Raw genomic sequence first — 19927 nt, forward strand, 5'->3', positions numbered from 1 at the left:
TCACCTGTGCACACACACCCCAAAGCCCAGGAACTAGAGTCCAATGGCACGGTTAAGTTTCTCAGGATCACCCTTCCTCCCCACCAGAGGGACCTCCTCTCGGGCCGCTTATAATTCTGATGCCTCTCTCTATACTTTTATTGCATTTCTAAGTATCTATAAAGCCATATAGCATGGGTCTTGCATGTCTTTAGTGGCCTGTTGGGCATACTTTTCAGCAGTGTTATTTTTGGCCTGATGTTGTATTTTTTTGAGGTTCACTCACAAATGATACAGGTGGTTCTGTTTCATTCATTTGAACCATCATTCCATTGTATGATATATTGCAGTTTATTTGTTGTCCTTTTACTGGACATTTGAGGCTTTTATCTCTTTTTTCTTACTTATAAACATTGCTAAGATGAACATGCCTACCCATGACCCCTTATACACTGCTCCAGGGGCACATGCCTCTGAGTAGAAGTGCCTGGTCTGAATACGACGTGCTGTTGCAAATGTATTAGGTGTTGTGAAGTTGTTTTCCAAAGTGGTCGGGCCCATTTGCCCTCTTACTGATAATATATGAAAGTTCCCTTGGCTTAACATCCTCACCAATATTTCCTATTTTCAGACTTAATTGTTGCTAATCTGAAGTGTGTGAAGTATCTCATTATGATTTTAATTTGCATATCACTGATTCCTAGAGAGATCTAGCAGACTTTTTGTTTCATTCTGTGAATTGTTTGTTCATATCCTTGGCTTACTTTTTTATTGGCTGATTTGGCTTTTTCTTTTGATTTTAGGCATTCCTTATATATTCTGGATAGTAATCCAGGATATATCCTCTCAGCCTGTGGTTTACTTTTTCACTTACTGTATGGTGCCTTAATAATTTTAATGGGATGGAATATACCAATGTATCTGATTCTATTGATAAACAAAAATCTTAATTTTAACACAATGAAATATATCAATGTATCTGATTCTGTTGATAAACAATTTATCAGTAAGTGTTATCAATTAATAAAAATTCATTTTCCCAATTGATAAAAAAATTTATCAAATTTTTTCCCCCAAAGGTCAGATTTCTTTATGGTCTTAAGAAATCTTTTCTTATCCTAGCATCATGTTTTACACGTCCCTTATGGCTCTTTGGTGAACCTGTAATTTATTTTTGTCTATAGTGAAAGTAAGAGATTTACTTTCATTTTTCCACATATGCATATAGTTAATTGCATTGGGACCACTTATGGGTAGCCCCCTTTCTGCCCCTGGTTTCTGCTGTGCGGCAAGCCTTACACACCTGGGTGGGTCTCTGTCATCTGGATTGTTTTCCATTGGTCTACTTGCCTGTTCCTTTGTTGGTAACCACAGTGCCTTAACTACTTAGATTCATCAGAAAATCTTGATTTTCTTACAGCTGGAGCCCCTACATTGTGATTCTTTAGGAGTGTCTGTACTATTCTTGCGGAGAAGGCAATGGCACCCCACTCCAGTACTCTTGCCTGGAGAATCCCATGGACGGAGAAGCCTGGTGGGCTGCAGTCCATGGGGTCGCGAAGAGTCGGACATGACTGAGCGACTTCACTTTCACCTTTCACTTTCATGCACTGGAGAAGGCAATGGCAACCCACTCCAGTGTTCTTGCCTGGAGAATCCCAGGGATGGAGGAGCCTGGTGGGCTTCTGTCTATGGGGTTGCACAGAGTCGGACACGACTGAAGCAACTTAGCAACAGCCGCAGCAGCAGTACTATTCTTGGCCCTTGACTCTTCTTTTTTAAAAAAATTAATTAATTTATTTTTACCACACTGCATACCATGTGGGATCTTAGTTTCCCTAACCAGGGATTGAATGCTCATCCCCTGCATTTGAACCATAGAGTCTTAATCACTGGACTGTCAGGGAAGTCCCCTTGGCTCTTCTTTATAAGATTTTTTTTTTAACTTTCCATTTTATATTGGAGTATAATTGATTAACAGAACTTATTTACAAAAGAGAAACAGGCTCACAGACTTAGAGAACTTGTGGTTACCAGGGAGCTGGGGAGGGATAGTTAGGGGGGGATTGATACACACTGCTATATTTAAAATGGATAACTGGGTCTTCCCTGGTGGTCCAGTGGTTAAGACTCCATTCTTCTAATGCAGGGGGCCCTGGTTTGATCCCTGGTTGAAGGATTAAGATCCTACATACTGCACATCATGGCCAGAAGAATAAAAATTAAACAAAATGGATATCCAACAAGGACATGGAACTCTGTTCAATATTCTATAACAACCTAATTGGGAAAAGAATTTGAAAAAGAATAGATACATGAAATGCATAGCTGAATCACTTTGTTCTTCTTTATAAGTTTTTTTTTTAATTCCATCAAAAGAAAAACCAACACTGTTGGAATTTTTATTAGAGTGAATTGAATTTATTGGTTAATGTGAAGAGAATCACCACTTTCAAGATAGTGTCTCTATCCATGAATCTGGTGACTCTTCCCTTAATTTGAGTCTTCTTTAATTATTTTAAGCAAGCTTTACCTGTATTCTCCATAGAAATTGTGCCATCTTCTGTTAGACTTATATCCAGGTACTAATTAAAAATAATGCAAATGAATTTTTAAATTTACTTTTTAATTGTTTATTCCTGATGTACATAAACATACGTATCAGCAACCGTATTGAATGAACTCTGATTAGTTCTAGTACTTTGTGTGTTGATTCTCTTGGATTTCCTGTGAAGATCATCTATAAACAGTGACAATTTTGTGTCTTTATTTCCAGTTCTTATCCATTTTTCCCCTTGCCTTCTTACAGGGGCCAGGATTTGTAGTACAAAGTTGAGTAGATGTGATATAAGTAGATCTTACAGCTAGATAATCCTTATTTTGTTACTGATGTAACGGGAATCTTTTTAAAATTTCTCAGTTAAGAATGAAGTTGGCTCCTTGTTTGACTGGACAGCCCTTATTGGGTAAAGAAATGTCCTCATATTTTCAGTTTGTTTTTACACGAAAGGATATTGAAGTTGTATCCAGTACTTTTTGAATTCCTGCCATGTGCTTAGCCCCAATCTGTCACTGTAAGGCAGCCTGGAGGCATGTTAGACATAGGCTGTCATCGGGAAGCCAAGTCAGTCCCCAGTGGGGAAAGTGGTCTTCACACAGATCACTTGGTTACACGTGATTTTGTAGAAGGGAAGATGATACAGAGAAAAGGATAGAATGTAGATGAGGGTGGGGTGGCAGTCACCACACAGCTGAAGGCTTCAGGGACAGGCGGGACATGAAAGCCAAAGGATTTTCAAGATTATGGGAAACAAGGGCATCTTGGAGGAAGAAACACAGGAGCATAGTCCTGGGGACGGACACTTGCCTGAGAACCAGGGCTCATGGAGCAGAATTGTCGGTCATTGTGCCAGGGAAGGCCCTGCTTTCTCCCTCAGACACCTGCACTGTACCCGGAACTACATCCATCTGAACCTCTTCGCATCCTTCATCCTCCGAGCACTGTCCGTCTTCATCAAGGATGCGGTCCTCAAGTGGATGTACAGCACGGCCGCCCAGCAGCATCAGTGGGACGGACTCCTCTCCTACCAGGTGTGTGGTGTGTCCAGGGAGGGCTCGGGGAGGGTGGATGGTCTGTGAAGGGCAGGCTTCCCTACCCCACCCAGGCCTGGCACAAAGGAAGGCTAGAACTCCCCCACCTGGTCATCAGGAAGCCCTCAGTCTGATGGAAAGAGGCGGTCCACTCTGGGGAGCCCCCAGTCTGATGGGAGAGGCTGTCCCATCCCAGGGAACCCCAAGTCCCACCTGGTGAGAGAGGCAGTGCACCCTGGGGAGCCCCCAGTCTGACGGGAGAGGCTGTCCACTCTGCAGAGTCCCCCAGTCCAGTCTGATGGGAGAGGCAGTGGGGAGCTTCCAGTCTGAGAAGGGAGGGACTGCCCTGCCCATGGAGAGTACTGTCTGACTCCAGGGAGTGGTTTTTTGGAGACAGACCTGGGTTTGAATTCCAGTTCTACCACTTACTCGTTTGCAGGCATAAGTTATTTACATCTCTGAACTTCAGTTTTTTCACCCATAGGGGGATAATTAGTTTCATTCCTCCAGGATAGCGAGGACCCCATGAGTTCGATAGAGCAGGTCAAGGTCTTAGCGCTAGCCTGGGCGGGAAGGTGTCGGCTGTGTCATCCTGGTTTGCTCTGGCAGGAGAGCAGCTGGGGTGGGACTGGGAGGGGGGTCAAGAGAGGCAGGGGCGGAGCTGTTGTGCGCTGGGGACCCTTCCTCTGCCCCCAGGAGTCTCTGGGCTGTCGCCTGGTGTTCCTGCTCATGCAGTACTGCGTGGCGGCCAACTACTACTGGCTCCTGGTGGAGGGGGTGTACCTGTACACGCTGCTGGCCCTGTCCGTCTTCTCCGAGCAGCGCGCCTTCAGACTCTACCTGAGCGTTGGCTGGGGTAAGACCCACCGCCGGGCATCTCACCCCTACCCCGACTGAGCGCAGCGAGTGGGAGACCCTGATCCCTCTTGGAGCTGCTGCCTTCAGGCTACCCAGGGGGCCGGCCCGGTACTCAGAACACACGGCTGGGCCAAGGGGTGGGGCCCCCTTGGAGAACCCCGTCCTGGGCACAGGACTCGCTGCTGATGGGACTGTCAAGGCATTGTCCAGCCTCCCTGCCTTTGCATGACTCTCCCCCCTTAAAGGAAGCAGAGGCCTTCGCCTCTCTGGCCAAATGCACGACACACACCATTGGCCGTCATGGTACCAGTGTCAAAGATCCCGGCCCCTAAGACCCTTGGGGGACAGAACCCCACACCCAGTCCTGGACACCCCAGCCCTGAGGGAAGTGGACAGTCCTGGGTCTCAGGGTGGGGGTCCCTGGGTATGGGGCCGAGGGGCATGGCTCTGTCACACCATGATGAAGAAGAGCAGAGCTTCGAGGAGAGCTGAGTGAGGGGGTGGGAGAGGGTCAGCCAGAAGCCAGCTGAGCAAAGGGTGGACCCCAGAAGTGCCTGGAGCCCAGCTGGAAATGTTCTGGCCAAAAAAGTTTGCCGAGAACCACTGTGTCTTTTTTTTTTTGCTGGAACATTTCTGGTTGTGCTTCTGCCTCTCTCCACATGGGATTCCAGTGAGAATGGCGTGGGGGTGGGGCAGGGGCTGAGGCACCCATCCTGGAAGCACCCCCTACCAGCCTCCACCCCCGACCTCCACCTCTACCCCGGAAACAGATGCAACAGCACTTCCTCTGGAGGGGCCCACGGGCACCCACCTGGGATGAAGCCAGGAGCGGGCAGTCTCTGGGCCTCTCATACAGTAATGGGACCCACTCTCTTCCCATTTCCATGCTCCCCCCCCCCTTAAGTCCCCCCCTTTCCCATACCGGCTGTTTCCCCTGAGCCCCTGCCAGACTGAGCCTGGTCCCGCCCACCTCCTTGGGAAGTGCCCCGGGTTCCTGGCCCCTGGGTCTGGGCTCTGGTCCCCTCAGCTTCCCTGCCCCCATCCTCACACTTCAGCTCTTGTTGATGATGCTCTTTGGCTACTTCGTTCCATAGGCCCTGCTGCAGAAGAGCATCTGGGAAGGGGCTTTCATGTGATCAGTGTCCTGAGGGCGAGGCAGTAGAGAGCAGGCGCTGGGCCCAGGCCTCCTGACTCCCAGGCCCTGGGCCCCGTTGCCTGTCACACCAGGCTTTCTTTAGCCCCCGAGGGCCCGGCCGAGCAAGCTCGGGTCCCCACAGTTGGCAGGTGGGCCTGCCTCAGGGCACAGCTCTTCCCTCCTACGCCTCCTCCCCTCTTCCCCCAGGGCCCAGCCCTTCCCTGCCTGGCCTCCTCCCCTCCCAGGCCTCTTCATCCTGCAGGGACATCAGACTGGCAGTGGGCAAAGCTGAAGAGCTCTGCAGCCAACTGGAGGGGTGGGTGGAGTTAGGCCATGAAAGGGAGCTCCGGGAAAGTGGTCCTTAGGGTAGGGGACTGTGTCTGTCCATTCTGGGAAATAGCATCAGCGCTGGAGTACTGTCACCATGGTGACTTGAGGGCGGAAGCGATGGAAGGAACGGTGTGATGTGTGCAGAGGCGCATGGGTGGTGGGTGGAGAGTTTGAGGGGCTGGGACACACAGTGTTCCTGAGGTCTCTGACTGGGCAGTGAGGGAGGGGGTTCCAGTCTTTTCCCATCACCTCATGCCCCAGCTTGGGACCCAGAGTCTGAGGGAGCAGAAGGGCAGGACCCTGGGGGACCCCCTCTTCCTACTCAGATCATCCTTTTCTTGAGGAACTGGGATGGTAAGAGACAGAGGAGCAAAGACAGGACAGACAGACGAGTCACTGAGAGCCCAGAGCTCTTCTGTGATGCTGGGAGGCTCTTGGCCTAAGTGGGATGCTTGGGAAACACCTTCTAGCTTCATATGCAAATGCAGGAATTAAAATTAGGACTCTGATACAGCAGGGGAATCCCCAAAAGGCATGTCAGCCTCTGCTGTTGTCCATGGGTGGCCGAACACTCCCATAACCCACCAGAAGGAGGCCTCTCGGGGGAGGCATGTGACACATGAGGAAATCATCACTTCTCAGAGCCAGTCTGTGTGTCTTCATTCAAGCCTTTTTCTCCAGCCTGTCTTGTTAATTTTCTAAATGGGAGAAAGATGAAGCCAGCAGGGAGTGTGTAATGTTTGCAAGCGGCAGAGCTGTGCCTGCATTTTTTTAAAGACTTCGTTAAAGAGATGCTGATGCATGAATAAAGTTCACCAGATCTGGTTTTTAACGTGAGTGAGCTCCCCTCTGCTGGGGTGGGGTCTCAGAAAAAGGCCAGTAGGGGACTGGGGATGTTGAAGACAGAGGTTTGCAGATGTGTGTGTGGCTCAGGGTGTTGACCTGTGCTTGCCTGCACAGCTTCCCTTGTCTCACTGATACACTGACTCTTTCATTCATTCATTCCATTCTTACTGGGCATCTTCTATGTGACAGGCTCTGTGCTATGTGCTGGAGCCTTGGGAAACCATGTGCCTCTTGTCCAGTCTCGCGAAGGCCTATTACTAAAGCAACATGGATGCTGGGAGGTTGGGGTTATATAAAACTAAATAGCTAAGGAGAAGGGTATCTGATGACCATGCTGGTCAGCCATAAGCCACGCTGCTTCCTCCAGCCTTGACCATCTGCACAGTCAAGTACAGTTGCTCTGGGAGTGCAAGCTGCTCAGTAGCTGCTGTTGAGTGGACATCCATGTGTTGAGGATGTGGGTGATGGCAGCAGGAAAGGTGATGAAGTGGGTTCTACCCTGGAAATGTGCTTCCTGAAGCCACACATGCATACACATGGACTCCCCACTACCACCTCACACTCATCCTGTCCGTGCACCTTAAGATGCACACTCTTATTCTTCTCGGACACCCACATCTCCACCCCTGAGAGGCACCAATAGAGACAGGCTTGGACAGAGTTGGTGCTGAAAGCCACTAGGCGGTGGGATTGCAGTCTGTGTTCTAGTCCCACCTGTGGCCTCTTTAGCTGCTCATGCAGCTCCTCGACTGTCACATGAGGATGGACCATCCAATTAAAAAAAAAAAATTTGACTGTGCTGGGTCTTCATTGCTGCAAACCAGCTTTCTCTAGTTGAGGCAAGCAGGGTCTACTCTAGTTGTGGTGCACGGGCTTCTCACTGTGGTGTCTTCTCTTGTTGCAGAGCGCAGGCTCTAGGGTGTGTGGGCTCAGTAGTTGTGGCCCATGGGCTCAGTTGCTCTGCAGCATGTGGAATCTTCCTAGACCGGGGATCAAACCCATGTCCCCTACATTGGCAGGCAGATTCTTAATCATTGGACCAACAGCCAAGTCTGACAATCCAGTCGTAAGTCAGCGAACATATACTGAACTCCAGAGGGAGATGGTCACTGAGGCCCTGCAGATGAATTAGGCTCTGTTCTTAAGGAAGGAGAAGCCAGTGTATTAGTTACCTATGACTGTGTAACAAATGACCTCTCACTTAGATATTTAAAACAACTGTATCTCGCAGTGTCTATGGTCAGAATTCCGGGTTCAACTGAGTTGCCCGCCTTGGGCTTAGGATCTCCAAGAGAGGTGTCGTGGAGCTGTTGGCCAGGGTAGCTATCACCTCAAGGCTTAATGGATTGGAGGATCCACTTCCAAGCTCACTCTCTCGGTTGTTGGCAGGAAGCTCTGGTCTTTGCTATCTGTTGGCTGGAGGCCTCCATTCCTCACCACCCTGGGCTCTCTGAGTGCCCACGTGACCCAGCAGCTGGTGTCCCCCAGGGCAAGTGACCGGATTAAGAGAGAAAGAGCCCAAGACCTGCCTTTTATAATCTTGAAGACCTTTTCTAGCCTAATCTCAGAAATGACATGCCATCACTTCTGCTGTATGTTGGTCACACCGACCAATCTGGATCCAGTGTGGACCACACCCAGGTGTGAATACCAGGGGTGGGGTGATGGGGGGTCACCATAGAGGCCGTCTGCCACACCGTCCCGCCTCATCCCTGCGGGCAGCGTTGTGGTAGCTGGTGTTACTGTGGCCCCCGCGCATGGTCAGCTGGGCTCTCTGTGTCAAGGACAGGGCTCCTGTCTCTGCTCCAGGCTTCCACCCAGCCACGGGCAGCTGCGTGGGGACTGGGGCGGGTACCTGGAGGGGCTTTCAGTGCTACAGGAGTTGACCGAAATGGGTGTGTGGGCCCAGGCAGGGGTGGGTGGCATCAAAGAGTTGGCCCCTGGCCCATGGGAAGGGGTGGACTGTGAGGACAGTCATGGGCCCCATGTGGTGGGGACCGCTCTCTAGGGAGGAGTGTGGGAAGCTGGGAAGGGTGGCTCTTGCTGCTGCTTTTCTGAAGCACCCACGCCAGCCTAGTTCCGTACCTGTTAGAAAACGTGGCCAGGGGTCAGGCAAAGAGCGGGGCTGGAGGTGGGAGAGCCCGGATGGGGGCCTCCAGATGTGTCTGGCACTGGCTCTGGCCTGCCAGCCCCTCTGCCCTCTCTCTCCCCCTCTATCCTCTTAGGTGTCCCCCTGCTGTTTGTCATCCCCTGGGGCATCGTCAAGTACCTCTATGAGGACGAGGGGTGAGTGTCTTGCTCTGAGGGGGTGAGGGGTGTGCTGAGGTCACCATCCTCAAACCCCATGGGATTCCTTGGCTCCTGGGATGTGCGGTTACTGCCTCTTAGGAGGGTAAACTGAGGCACCAGGAGCTAAATTTATGAATTTATTCTGTAATCTCCCACCTTCCCCCTACCTGGATTTTATGATGATGAGGGTGATGGTCTGTGGGTGTAGGTGATGTCCCCCTACAGGTTTTCCTGTAACAACTGTGAGTGAAATGTTCATGTTATTTGTGTGTGATGCTGAGGACACGTGTGACTGTGATTGTAGGTTCATGAAGGGCCTGTGCGTATCTCTGTGTGTTTAGGACTGTGTGTGTGTGTGTGTGTGTGTGAGAGTATGTGTGTGTCCTGGGGCTGGCTGTCGGATGACCGGTGGCCTGTTTGTGTGGCTGTGTGTGTGTGTGTGTGTGTGTGTGTATGTGTGTTCTGGGGCTGGCTGTCAGGTGACTCTGGTGGCCACATTTGTGTGGCTGTGTGTGTGTACCTGTGTGTGTGTGTGAGTGTGTGTGTCCTGGGACTGGTTGTCGGGTGACCGGTGGCCGTGTTTGTGTGGCTGTGTGTGTGTGTGTGTGTCACTTTGCACGCCCTTGTGTATGGGGCTGCCTGGCGCCTGCTGGGGGCTTGTGTGCCCGAGCCGGGGCCTGTGTGTCTCTCTCCGCTCCAGCTGTTGGACCAGGAACTCCAACATGAATTACTGGCTCATAATCCGGCTGCCCATCCTCTTCGCCATTGGGGTGAGTGATGCTGTGGGCGGGCGGTGGGAGCTGCGGTGGGCCCGGGCACTCAGGGAGGATGGGGTCGCCAGGGCATTTTGAGGGGACCTCCAGTCGCCCTCCCCTCTGCCCTGCAGGTGAACTTTCTCATCTTTGTCCGGGTCATCTGCCTTGTGGTATCTAAACTGAAGGCCAACCTCATGTGCAAGACGGACGTCAAGTGCAGGTGATGTAACGGAGCCACCCTTGTCGGGCACCCTGAGCCCTTCCTTGGGGCAGAGACGGAGGTCCTGGGGTGCGGAGCTTGGATCCCTAGGAGAACTTTCTTCCTCCACCCAGGCCTGGCTGAGCCCCCAGGTCTTGTCTCACCCCTGTACCTGGGCAGCCCCTGGGCTTCTGGGGTCTCCACCTCTTACCTCCTCCCCTCCAAGCAGCCCGTCCGAGGGTATTTGGTGGGGGAGAGTTCTGTGACCCAGATGCCGGGCTTTGGTGGGCGCCAGGAGCACAGAAGGGGGAGCAGAGGCCACGAGAAAGGTCCAGAATGATGTCCTTGCCCCACCTCCCCAGGCTTGCCAAGTCCACGCTGACACTCATCCCCCTGCTGGGAACGCATGAGGTCATCTTCGCCTTCGTGATGGACGAGCACGCCCGGGGAGTGCTGCGCTTCGTCAAGCTGTTCACGGAGCTCTCCTTCACCTCCTTCCAGGTGACCTCGTGGCGGGGGCCCCACTCCAGAAGTCCCAGGGTGGGGGCGGGGCAAGACCAGCCTGCACCACCGAGGGGCAGCCGGGGCCTGGACTGAAAGCGGCCCCTCCCCAGGGGATGTGGTTGGAGCAGAGCCAGAGTCCCAGGTACCCTGACACCTAGGCCAGTCTTCTCTGTGAGCGCGCTGCATAAGAAGCCTTCCTGGATGTTACCTTGGGCACCCAGCCTGGCAGAGCACCTGCCATCCACTGGGCTGCTTGCTGGTGGCAGGTGCTTTGCAGACATTGTGCAGTTCGTTGTTCCAGAATCCCAGGCGGTGTGCAGGAGTCTCCCGTTTTACAGAGAAGGAAACTCTGTACAGAGGAGGCTCAGCAATGTTAGAACGAGATTTCCAGGTCACGTAGTTTCTAAAGCTGAGAACTGAGCCTCTCCACTAGTATTAGGTGTTGCTGGGAGTGGGGAGTTGAATATCAACAGTGGCGAGAGACTGGCCCAACCCCTCAGATGTCTGTGGGCCCACATGTGTGCACTTATGCACATGTACACACACACACACAAATAGATCACAGGTCTGGAGCACTGGGGCTCCTGAGTGAACGAATAGGGCCAAGCAGGGAAAATTCCATATGATAAGTCTACTTTCTTGGGTCGGGCCTCTTCCAGGAGAGGTTGGTTGAAGAAATTCTGCAGTTTCTGAGCAAGGGGCCTTCTCATTCCTCTGGAAATGAAAGGAGAAGGAACCCACTACCCCCATTCCTGGGCCTGCCTTGGCTGCCCAGACTCAGGAGGGAGATGCTGAGGCTGGAGCCCCAGGGAGCTTCAGACAGGCCTGCCTGCAGGGCGCCTCCCTCCCCTTCCTCCTGCTGACACGACTCTTGTTTGCAGGGGTTAATGGTGGCCATCCTCTACTGCTTTGTCAACAACGAGGTAAGGCCCATGGAGGGACGTGGACCCCTGGTGGGGTTGCTACACTGACTGTCCTGGAGTTGTCTGGTGGGGTTGTTCAGGCTTCTTAGCTGAAATCACTACTCACCCCACTGAGGCACCGGAGCTCAGGAGGTGTCTTGTCCCTGTGTTGTTCTCTGGGCATGGTTTTCTCCATCACCCTCTCTCTCTCTTCCCCCACCCAACATACACACACACACACACACACACACACACACACGTGTGTGGACAGGATGCCCTAACCATACATGAACTTGCGGAAGACACAGCCTCATGTGAAGGGGCTCCTGATGCTGGGGGTGGGAGTGGGGAAGGTGGGGTGTGAATGTCAGTGGGGGTGCAGAAATATAAGAAGCTGGCCCCCACTCCTCAGATGTCTTATGTGGGCCCATGCGTGTGCACTTAACGCACATGTGCACGCACAAATAGATCACAGATCTCGAGCATTGAGGCACTGAGTGAACGAACAGGGCTGGGCAGGGAAAATTCCATGTGATGTAAAGAGTGGTGACTGTTACAAGTCACATGCTTGGGGCTTTAAAAACCACCCTGTCATCTGCTTGTCTCTTCCTCCCCCAAAAGAGTTTTCCTGCTGAAATTCTGGTTTCAAGACTCACTTCTCTCACGAGAGAACATTGGAAGATCAAAGAGAGTCAGAGACACACTCCAGGTCCGGCCTGGAAATAGTGCAGAGTCGGGATTAGGATAAATTCTTTCTGGAGGGAGAAAGCACCTTCAATACGTACAGGCCAGAGCCCCGCCCACCAAGGGAAAGGGGTGTGCTCCTCCTCCGGTGACTTCCTGGTGGCTGGGGTGGGAGCAGGGGGGTCTTGCTGCCCAGATCCCCACTGACCTCCCCCCTCAGGCTGGTGCCGTGGGGTCCAAGAGACCCTGCTCGGAGGGCCCAGAGCACCTGCCTTGCCCAGGTGCACCGCCTGGTTCCTTTCAACCATCCACAGACGTCTCAGGCCCGGCTCCTCCGGACACACAGACAGACATGTCACCAAGCACTTGTGCTTCCTGGGCTGAGCCCTCTGTCCATAAGAGCTGTTCTCCAGACCCAGGGTTGCCATAGCAATACCGGCTACGCGTGAGCCTGGCATTGGGCCTGCGTGGCCGCCAAGGCCTGCCCCAGGTGCCAGTGGGCAGGGCGTGGGCCCAGAGGAGGAGGCCCGGGGGTGGCTTTGCTGTGGCTCTGGTGACTCAGGAGCCCGAGTGCTGGTCCCGGTTCTGCTCCTGCCCAGCTGTGTGGCCCCCCAACTCATCCCAAACCCCAGAGCCTGGCATAGTGCCTGGCCCAGGAACCTGGGAGGCAGGGATGAGGGTCACCTGAGGGTGAGGAAGCACGCTGGCGGGAGTGCCAGCACAGGAGTCCAGGGTGTGTGTTGTCATCTTTGTTGTTTGATTATGAGAGCTCAGTAAAAGAAGGAACCCGGTGTTCAGTGCTTGTTTAGTCATTTATTCGTTTGGCTCATTGAGAGAACATGTATGGAGTACCTGCTCTATGCCAGGCACTGTGCGAGGTTTGAGAGGAGGATGTGGTCCCAGCTCTCATGGGGTACCTACCGAGATGGGGGAGACACGGCCAGAAACAAGTGTGGCCTAAATAGTCCAAGTGGCAGGAGACTGAGGGTTAGGAGACCGGCTTTAGAGTCAGCCCAGATCTAGGGTCAGAGCCTGCCTGAGACTGGGAGAAATACTTAAATCTCTGCACCCCAGTTTCCTTTCCTTTGTGAGAGTGAGAGTTTTTGTTGCTCAATCATGTCTGACTCTGGGCGACCTCATGGACTGTAGCCCGCCAGGCTCCTCTGTCCATGGGCTTCTCCAGGCAAGAATACTGGAGTGGGTTGCCATGCCTTTCTCTGGGGGATCTTGCCAACCCAGGGATCAAACCCAGGTCTCCTGTGTTACAGGCAGATTCTTTACCGTCTGAGCCACCAGGGAAGCCCTTCCTTACCTTTAAGCAAGGACTAACACGAGCTGCCTCACAGGGTCGCTGTGAAAGTTAACAATCTATGCTGAATGCTGGGGATATAGAAGTGCCCTGTAAATGATGGTTTCTGATGACAGTTATCACTGGGGTGGGGAGCACAACAGAGGTTCAGGGAAAGGGCTGAGGGAGAGGGAGGCAGAGGGGGACACAGTCCCAGTCCAGTCCAATGCCTGTATCCATGAGGCCCCTCTAGTCCCTGAGCTGGCTCCCCAGGGATGTGCCTCAGTTGGCCATCTCTCGTCTCATCTCCCCAGTGAAGGGCTGAGCCACAAGACTGGCCTTCCTGCGGCTCCACAGCAGAGGCCACTGCAGGACTCAGGCATCGTGACGCCGGCTGTCAACACACGCATCACACTCACTCACCTGGGCAGTGAGCCGGCAAAGAGCCAGGGGCCATGGGTGGTGTCTGCTCAGCCTCCCTCCCTTACCCCAGCCTGGGCTCGGAGATGCTGCCTGGGACCCGGGCACTATCCTGGCAGGCAGGCTCTGGGCCATCTCAGCTTCACCCAGTGCAGATAAAGTTCTTTTAAGGGATAGGCACGTGGCCACGCCAGGCACCTTGTTGGGCTTAGTGAGATGGATAGCAGTGCTGTGGGAAGAGAAGGGGGGTGTTTGCACAGGGGCCGGTGGGATGTTGGCAGTGAGCCACGTACCCACAGCTGCTGGCAGCTGGCTACCCTGCTGGATGGAGCCCGAGAGGGCGGGCCTGGGACCCAGACACCGATGGCACATGTGGAGCGCATCAGAGAAGCTCTGGAAAGCAGATGTAGGGGTGCATTCGCTGGCTGAGCACTCTGGATGCCCTGGGCTGGCTGTGCCGCTTCCAGCAGCCTGTCTGGGGGACCAGATCCACATGAGCCAGCCGCAGCATCACCACAGCCCTCAAGGGACTGGGGCTCTGCAGTGTTACTTGGAATGCATCTTTCTGCTCTAGCCACCTGGGCCCCAAGCTTCCGCTCTCTCGAGAAGGCTCTTGCTGATGGGGAGGGCTGAGCCTAGCACGGCAGCAGTTCTGCTTGGCTGAACTCACCTGGGCTGCACCCTCTGTGGGTTGAGACCAGCTCCTGGCTGGGATTAGTTTAAATCCAGGCTGAGAAGGCTTTGTCCGCAGCCTGCTCTTTCAGGCTGCTACTAGTCCTAGCCTCATTCTCCCCGACTCCTCTTCCCTTCCATCCTGGGGCCAGGATGAAAGCCCTCGGGGAGTTTAGAAGGGTCTGGTGTGGACACCGTGAGGGGCAGGGTGGACTGCCCCTCTTCTTAGTCATCCAAGAGGGCTCTGAAGGCAGATTCTCTCTTCTCCTTTTCTTCTCTCTCCATCTCCCTTCTCCCCACATCTCTCTGTCACTCCTTCTCTTCCGCTAACTGATACTGTGATGGATTGTGAAAGGTACTTAGCTGAGTCACAAGAGTTTAGAGATGCAAGAAACCAATTAGATCATCGAAGCCCATCTCCCTCCCGAGAAGAGGCAGAAAATAGGAGACGACAAGAAACAATTTTATGGGGATATTAATTTAGGTGCCCAAAGCCCTTGATTTGTATCTCTTAATATAATGCGGTGGATTTTTTTCCCCTTCCCTCCTAATGTAATCATGGGGCCATTTCGTGGGCAGTTGGTTTGCCTGATGGCCTCTGCTTCCCTCCTTTCCCCGCGGAAGGTCCAGATGGAGTTCCGGAAGAGCTGGGAGCGCTGGCGGCTGGAGCACCTGCATGCCCAGAGGGAGAACAGCATGAAGCCCTTCAAGTGCCCCACCAGCAGCCTGAGCTGCGGGCCCACAGCGGGCAGCAGCATGTACGCAGCCTCCTGCCAGGCCTCCTGCAGCTGAGATCGGGCACCTCCCTCCCTGTGGTCTCACTGCCGGCCTGGGTGGCCACCCCGGGTGGGAGAGACCCTCCCAGGGACTGGGGGCCGGGGGAGCGCCACAGGCACACACGCCACTTCCCTGCATTCCCATCCCGAGCCCATCAGACAGGCAGATGGGCAGTGCCTCCTGGGACCCGAGGACACATTTTATTCCGAGGAGAAGCAACCTGTTAATTTGATCACCCTGGCGGGTGGAGAGGACAAAGCAATTGCTGCTAAAACGAGGAGGATTTCTTCTCGTTAAGCCACAAGGCCCCTGGGGTTCCCCCAGACAGAGCAGAACATCAGCCCCAGACTCAAACTCAAGGTCAATGGCTTATTAGCGGCCTTGTAAGAGGACATGGTTCTGCAAGAGGCGGATATGACCTCAGCTAAAACACAGAGCTCGGGTGATGCCAGCCGACTCCGCCTGCCTCCAGTTGGCATCACCACCCACCCCCCGCCTCCTCTTTAAGGGACACTGGGCACAGGCTTGTTTCCCCTCCTCTGGCCCCTTATCCCACTGTCCACCCTCCAGCAGCGATTTCTAGAAATGGTTGTGGGGGTGGTGTTCAGAAGGAACATCGAGAAGGTGCCTCAAAGTTTCCCCTTTCTGGCCCCCACTTCTTCCTTGGGTGTTTGGGTTGCTGTGGCGCCTGCTTCCAGGGCAGGTTCACGGCGGAGGGGTCCAGCCCTGGATGTGAGCTCTGACTCTCTGTTCTAGAGATGCTCAAGAATCCTGTGGGGCTCATCTTGGGGACTTTAGGAATGTCTGTGCTGGGAGTGTAGATTACTCTCTACTGTTGGGAACCCAGAGGCGCTGAGCGAGAGAGACTGCCTGCACCTCTCATGGAAATACTTTTTACCTGTGACCGGATAACCTGTCTAGCATGGGTGTTTGGGTGCACCCTCTTAACTTTAGGGGATGTGACCAAAAAGAGACTCTTCTGGGGACTCTACCAGTCCCCACTGTGACCAGGGAGGCGGGCTTCCCCTCCCTGTGGTCACTTCCCTGTGAAGTTCCCCCAACGTAGGAGCTTGTATATCCTTTGCTCATTTCTCTGTCTTTGCTGTGAATAGTTTCTGTCTGTGCAAATGTGCAATTCTGAATTTTCCCAACTGGTGGAAACAAGCAGTAAATCACAGTGGTGGTTTTGATGTTGTTTGGGGTTGCACCGTAGTTATTAATTTGACTTATCCATGCTTTGAGCTATTTAATGTTCGCCCTGCCTCCAGTCTCTTCCCATAAATAATGAGCCTCAGGGAAGCTTAGATGGGCAAAACCTTTCAATCTAGCCACGGAGGAGAAGCAGACATGTAGCACCACTTCAGAGAACCAGACAGAAGGGGAACAGCCATGCCATGGAGGCTGGCAACTGAGTTCATGGGTATAGAACGTAGAGCAGAAGAGAACCCTTGGGAGTTCACATCTTCTGGGAGGGCAGAGGGAGAGTCTTTGGATGAATTCCTAAGTGAATTGATCTTTCCCTCCTTTTTTTTTTTTTGAGTGGCGGGAACCCTCCCCCAAACTCTTGTGCCAGACACACTCTCCTCTGCCCCTCAGAGAGGCTCAGGATGTGCAGGAAAAATAATAATGGGACATAAAACACATCAAGCAGAAAATCTCTTATACTTCAGCTTCAGTGGAGTGTCGTGTCTATGTTAATAGGGAAGTTGAACCTCAGGCTAAAGAAAGGATTTGTGCAGGCTGCCTCTTTTAGAAAATGTTGAGAGCTGGGGGTGGGGACATTCCTGCCTCCCCAGTCAGGGGGGCAGACAGCCCAATAGGCATTGGTTTTCTCTTTGGAGTGAGGGCTAGGGTGAGAAGGGTGCTGGTGGGTTTGATTGGGTGGGATCCAGCTCTGGTGCATGTGTTTCCATTTTGGATAAACTGCAAGATTTTTGAGAATCATTAATAAACTGCACAGCAACGAAGAGACAGATTAATATTATCTTCAAGAAACAAATTTTTGAGGGGAAGGATTGTGGGGAGAAAGTGTTTAGTTAGGCACTTGGGAAAGAATCTCAGACAATTGATTTTACGCTCTAAGTTCTTTTCCCACCAGGTACTGATTCCTAGTTGCAGAGTGCTCATCACACCCCCAGTTGCCCCAAGCCTTTTAACACCGAGCAGCGTTTTCCTTATCAGATACATACCAGATGCTGAATTGAAGAAATACTTTCTTTGCTCTAAGACCCGCACTATTAATATTCATTTGAGTGGCAGTGCACTCTCTCCAAAGTTATTCCCAAACTAAATATAGCGCCCTGGCAGATCTGGGAACGATTGAATGCAGTGTACTCAGAAATTCCTCTGGCTGTTTACATGCCTGGTGCCCGAAGTCTGGAGCTTGCTGACAAAACTCTTGCTTGCCTCTGTCCTGGGGCAGGGTAAGGTGCTGTGTGTGTGAGCCCTGCAGCCAGGTCTGATGACTGTCATGAATGGAAGCCAAGTTCAGCACTCTGGCCAGCTCCCCACTGACCCTGTGAGGGGCTTAAACCATGTCAACTTATCTTTTTCATCCGAATCTTTGGAGCAGCTAAACCACAGAACTGAGACAAACCACTTACGTTGCAAGGTTGCCTTCCCTTTAGAGCAGGTTTCCTGGTTTGCAGGAGTGATTTGCAGTTGCCTCAATGCACTTTTATGCTGGAGAGTACAGCAGTAGAGTTCTCAGAGAGTCAGCAGGGAAAGATCTCAGACACCTTACTGCTCTGATCTGGAGAATTGAGGAGGGAAGCTCACAGAGGTGATCTGTCCAAGGTCACACTGCTAGATGGTGAATGAACTGGGCGAGGACCCAGGCCAACTTCTGCCTCCCAGTCCAGTGAAGCCTCTGGAAAGGATAGATGAAAAATAGAAATGGCCATTCAGGACACTCTTAGTGAAAGTTGGCAGTGTGGTGTGGCGTTTCTGTTAAAGAGAAAACACAGCAGCAGAGAGAGACAAGTCAGTTGGCGCAGGTGCCATTTGGGTGATTTATGCCACCGAGAAGAGGGGAGGGTGTGCTTTGCTGTCATCCCACGTATCTCATTCATCCTTGTCTTCAAATTAAGAAATGAAATGCCTCAGAGCCCAAGTGTACACAGAAACAGCGAAGAGCCATTTCGGATCACAAATCCAGCACTCTTTTAATGGGTTGGCTTAGTGTTTTTCTGATGCGCCTGTGCTCCTTTGAGAAGCTATGTGTTCTGACAGCCCCGAGGAGTGGACTAAAAGAGCCTAGAGAAGGACCTAACAACCTGACCCTCAGCATTGCCTCTCTAGTACTCCCTGAAGTTGGACAAAACTAGCAAGCCTGGAAAAGATGGCACAGCTGCCACCGAGGGCAAATAGAGTCAATTCACATCCACGTCCCCAAAGGCTTGGTCATCTCATCCGCGTGGGCCACGTTTCAGCAGCTCCTGTCCCCGCTTCTTCCTGTTTCTCCTAGAAGAAGATTGTGTGTGTCTTGGGGCGGGGCGGGGGGGGGGGGGGAGTGTTGTCCTGTGCATAGCAGTATAAAGTTAGAGGTGGATCCAGAATCATTCCCCTCCCCACGGTGAAGGTCAGGGGGCCGCACGGCAGGGGGCTGAGAACGGTGGGAGCCTGAGCTAGATGCTCTCTCTCCATGTGCAGACAGGGCTCCCATTACTGCTAATGCCCGCGACGTGCTCAGGGAAGGCAAGATACACTCTGAAGGTTTATTTTCCCTCTACTGAATTGATTCTAATCCACAGTGCTGACCCCGCTTTTGGCTCCTCCGAGGAGCCGAAAGCTAAAAGACATGTCGGCTCCCTCCGCTGAGATAGCTATGTGAATGACATGCTAAATACACAACAGAAACCAAATTAGTATCAATTCTTTTTTTTTTTTTTCTTTTTCTTGGCTGCAGCAAGTTTTCTTGGGGAAAAACATGACCCAATGTGAGAAATTTCTGCAGACGGCATCACCATGCCCCTGCAGTGATATCTGCTGACTCAAACCAGCTCTCCGGCCCCCACACTGAGGGCCCGTATCAAGGAAGCGTTGTTAAGCAGTATAATTTGAAACACTTAACGCCACAGTGTATCCACGGTATCTATAATTACTTCTGCTCTGTCTGTGGATACAGATTGGCAGGAAGCAGATAAGTATAATTGTTTTCCAATTAACTCTCAAAGTCTTTTGGACTTGGCCTGTATCTGAGTCTATCTGAGGAGTGAGTTTTCCCTCTTCCCCTTCTGCCATTCTAGTCGGGTTTTTGGGATCTCATCCAGCAAGGGAACATTCTCCCCTTGAAGCATCTGACGTCTTCCCCGGCCCAATATTTACCCCCTCTCACCTCCCGTCCCTGCAGTGGGCTTCCCACGCTTCTCCCTGGCTGCATCGTTAAGAGGTGAGCCCATCAGCTGTGGTAGGAGTCCCATGCTCTCGTCTGTGACCAATTCTGGGGTACAGCTAGGATTGGGGCGCAGCCAGAGCTGAAGTCATTTACCGCATTCTGCATTCCAGTGCAGTGAGGAGGGCTGCAGCCAGCAGCGTGGATCCTACATTGGGGTTAAGCAACCTTTCCTGATGGGGCCTGCCAAAGCTCTCAGTAATCAGTCAACAGCCCGGACAATCTAGTGTGACTGATTATCTCTGCATCAGTGCAATCCAGGAGGAAAAAACAAACAAACAAACAAACAAACAAAATATATATAT

General features: G+C 52.4%; 1 protein-coding gene across 1 annotated transcript in view; it reads left to right on the plus strand.

Annotated features, from left to right (window-relative positions):
- The window catches only part of GLP1R (glucagon like peptide 1 receptor), a 38062-nt gene extending 20681 nt beyond the window's left edge, over positions 1-17381 (plus strand). Inside the window, exons 6-13 of the mRNA XM_065912534.1 lie at positions 3417-3570; positions 4267-4426; positions 8965-9025; positions 9729-9798; positions 9915-10003; positions 10345-10483; positions 11368-11409; positions 15077-17381. Coding sequence (XP_065768606.1) covers positions 3417-3570; positions 4267-4426; positions 8965-9025; positions 9729-9798; positions 9915-10003; positions 10345-10483; positions 11368-11409; positions 15077-15244 — 883 coding nt within the window. The 3' untranslated portion in view covers positions 15245-17381. The remainder of the gene's footprint in view (positions 1-3416; positions 3571-4266; positions 4427-8964; positions 9026-9728; positions 9799-9914; positions 10004-10344; positions 10484-11367; positions 11410-15076) is intronic.
- Positions 17382-19927: the final 2546 nt, after the last annotated feature.

This window comes from Muntiacus reevesi, chromosome 20, assembly GCF_963930625.1.
Source record: "Muntiacus reevesi chromosome 20, mMunRee1.1, whole genome shotgun sequence".
Lineage (NCBI taxonomy): Eukaryota > Metazoa > Chordata > Mammalia > Artiodactyla > Cervidae > Muntiacus > Muntiacus reevesi.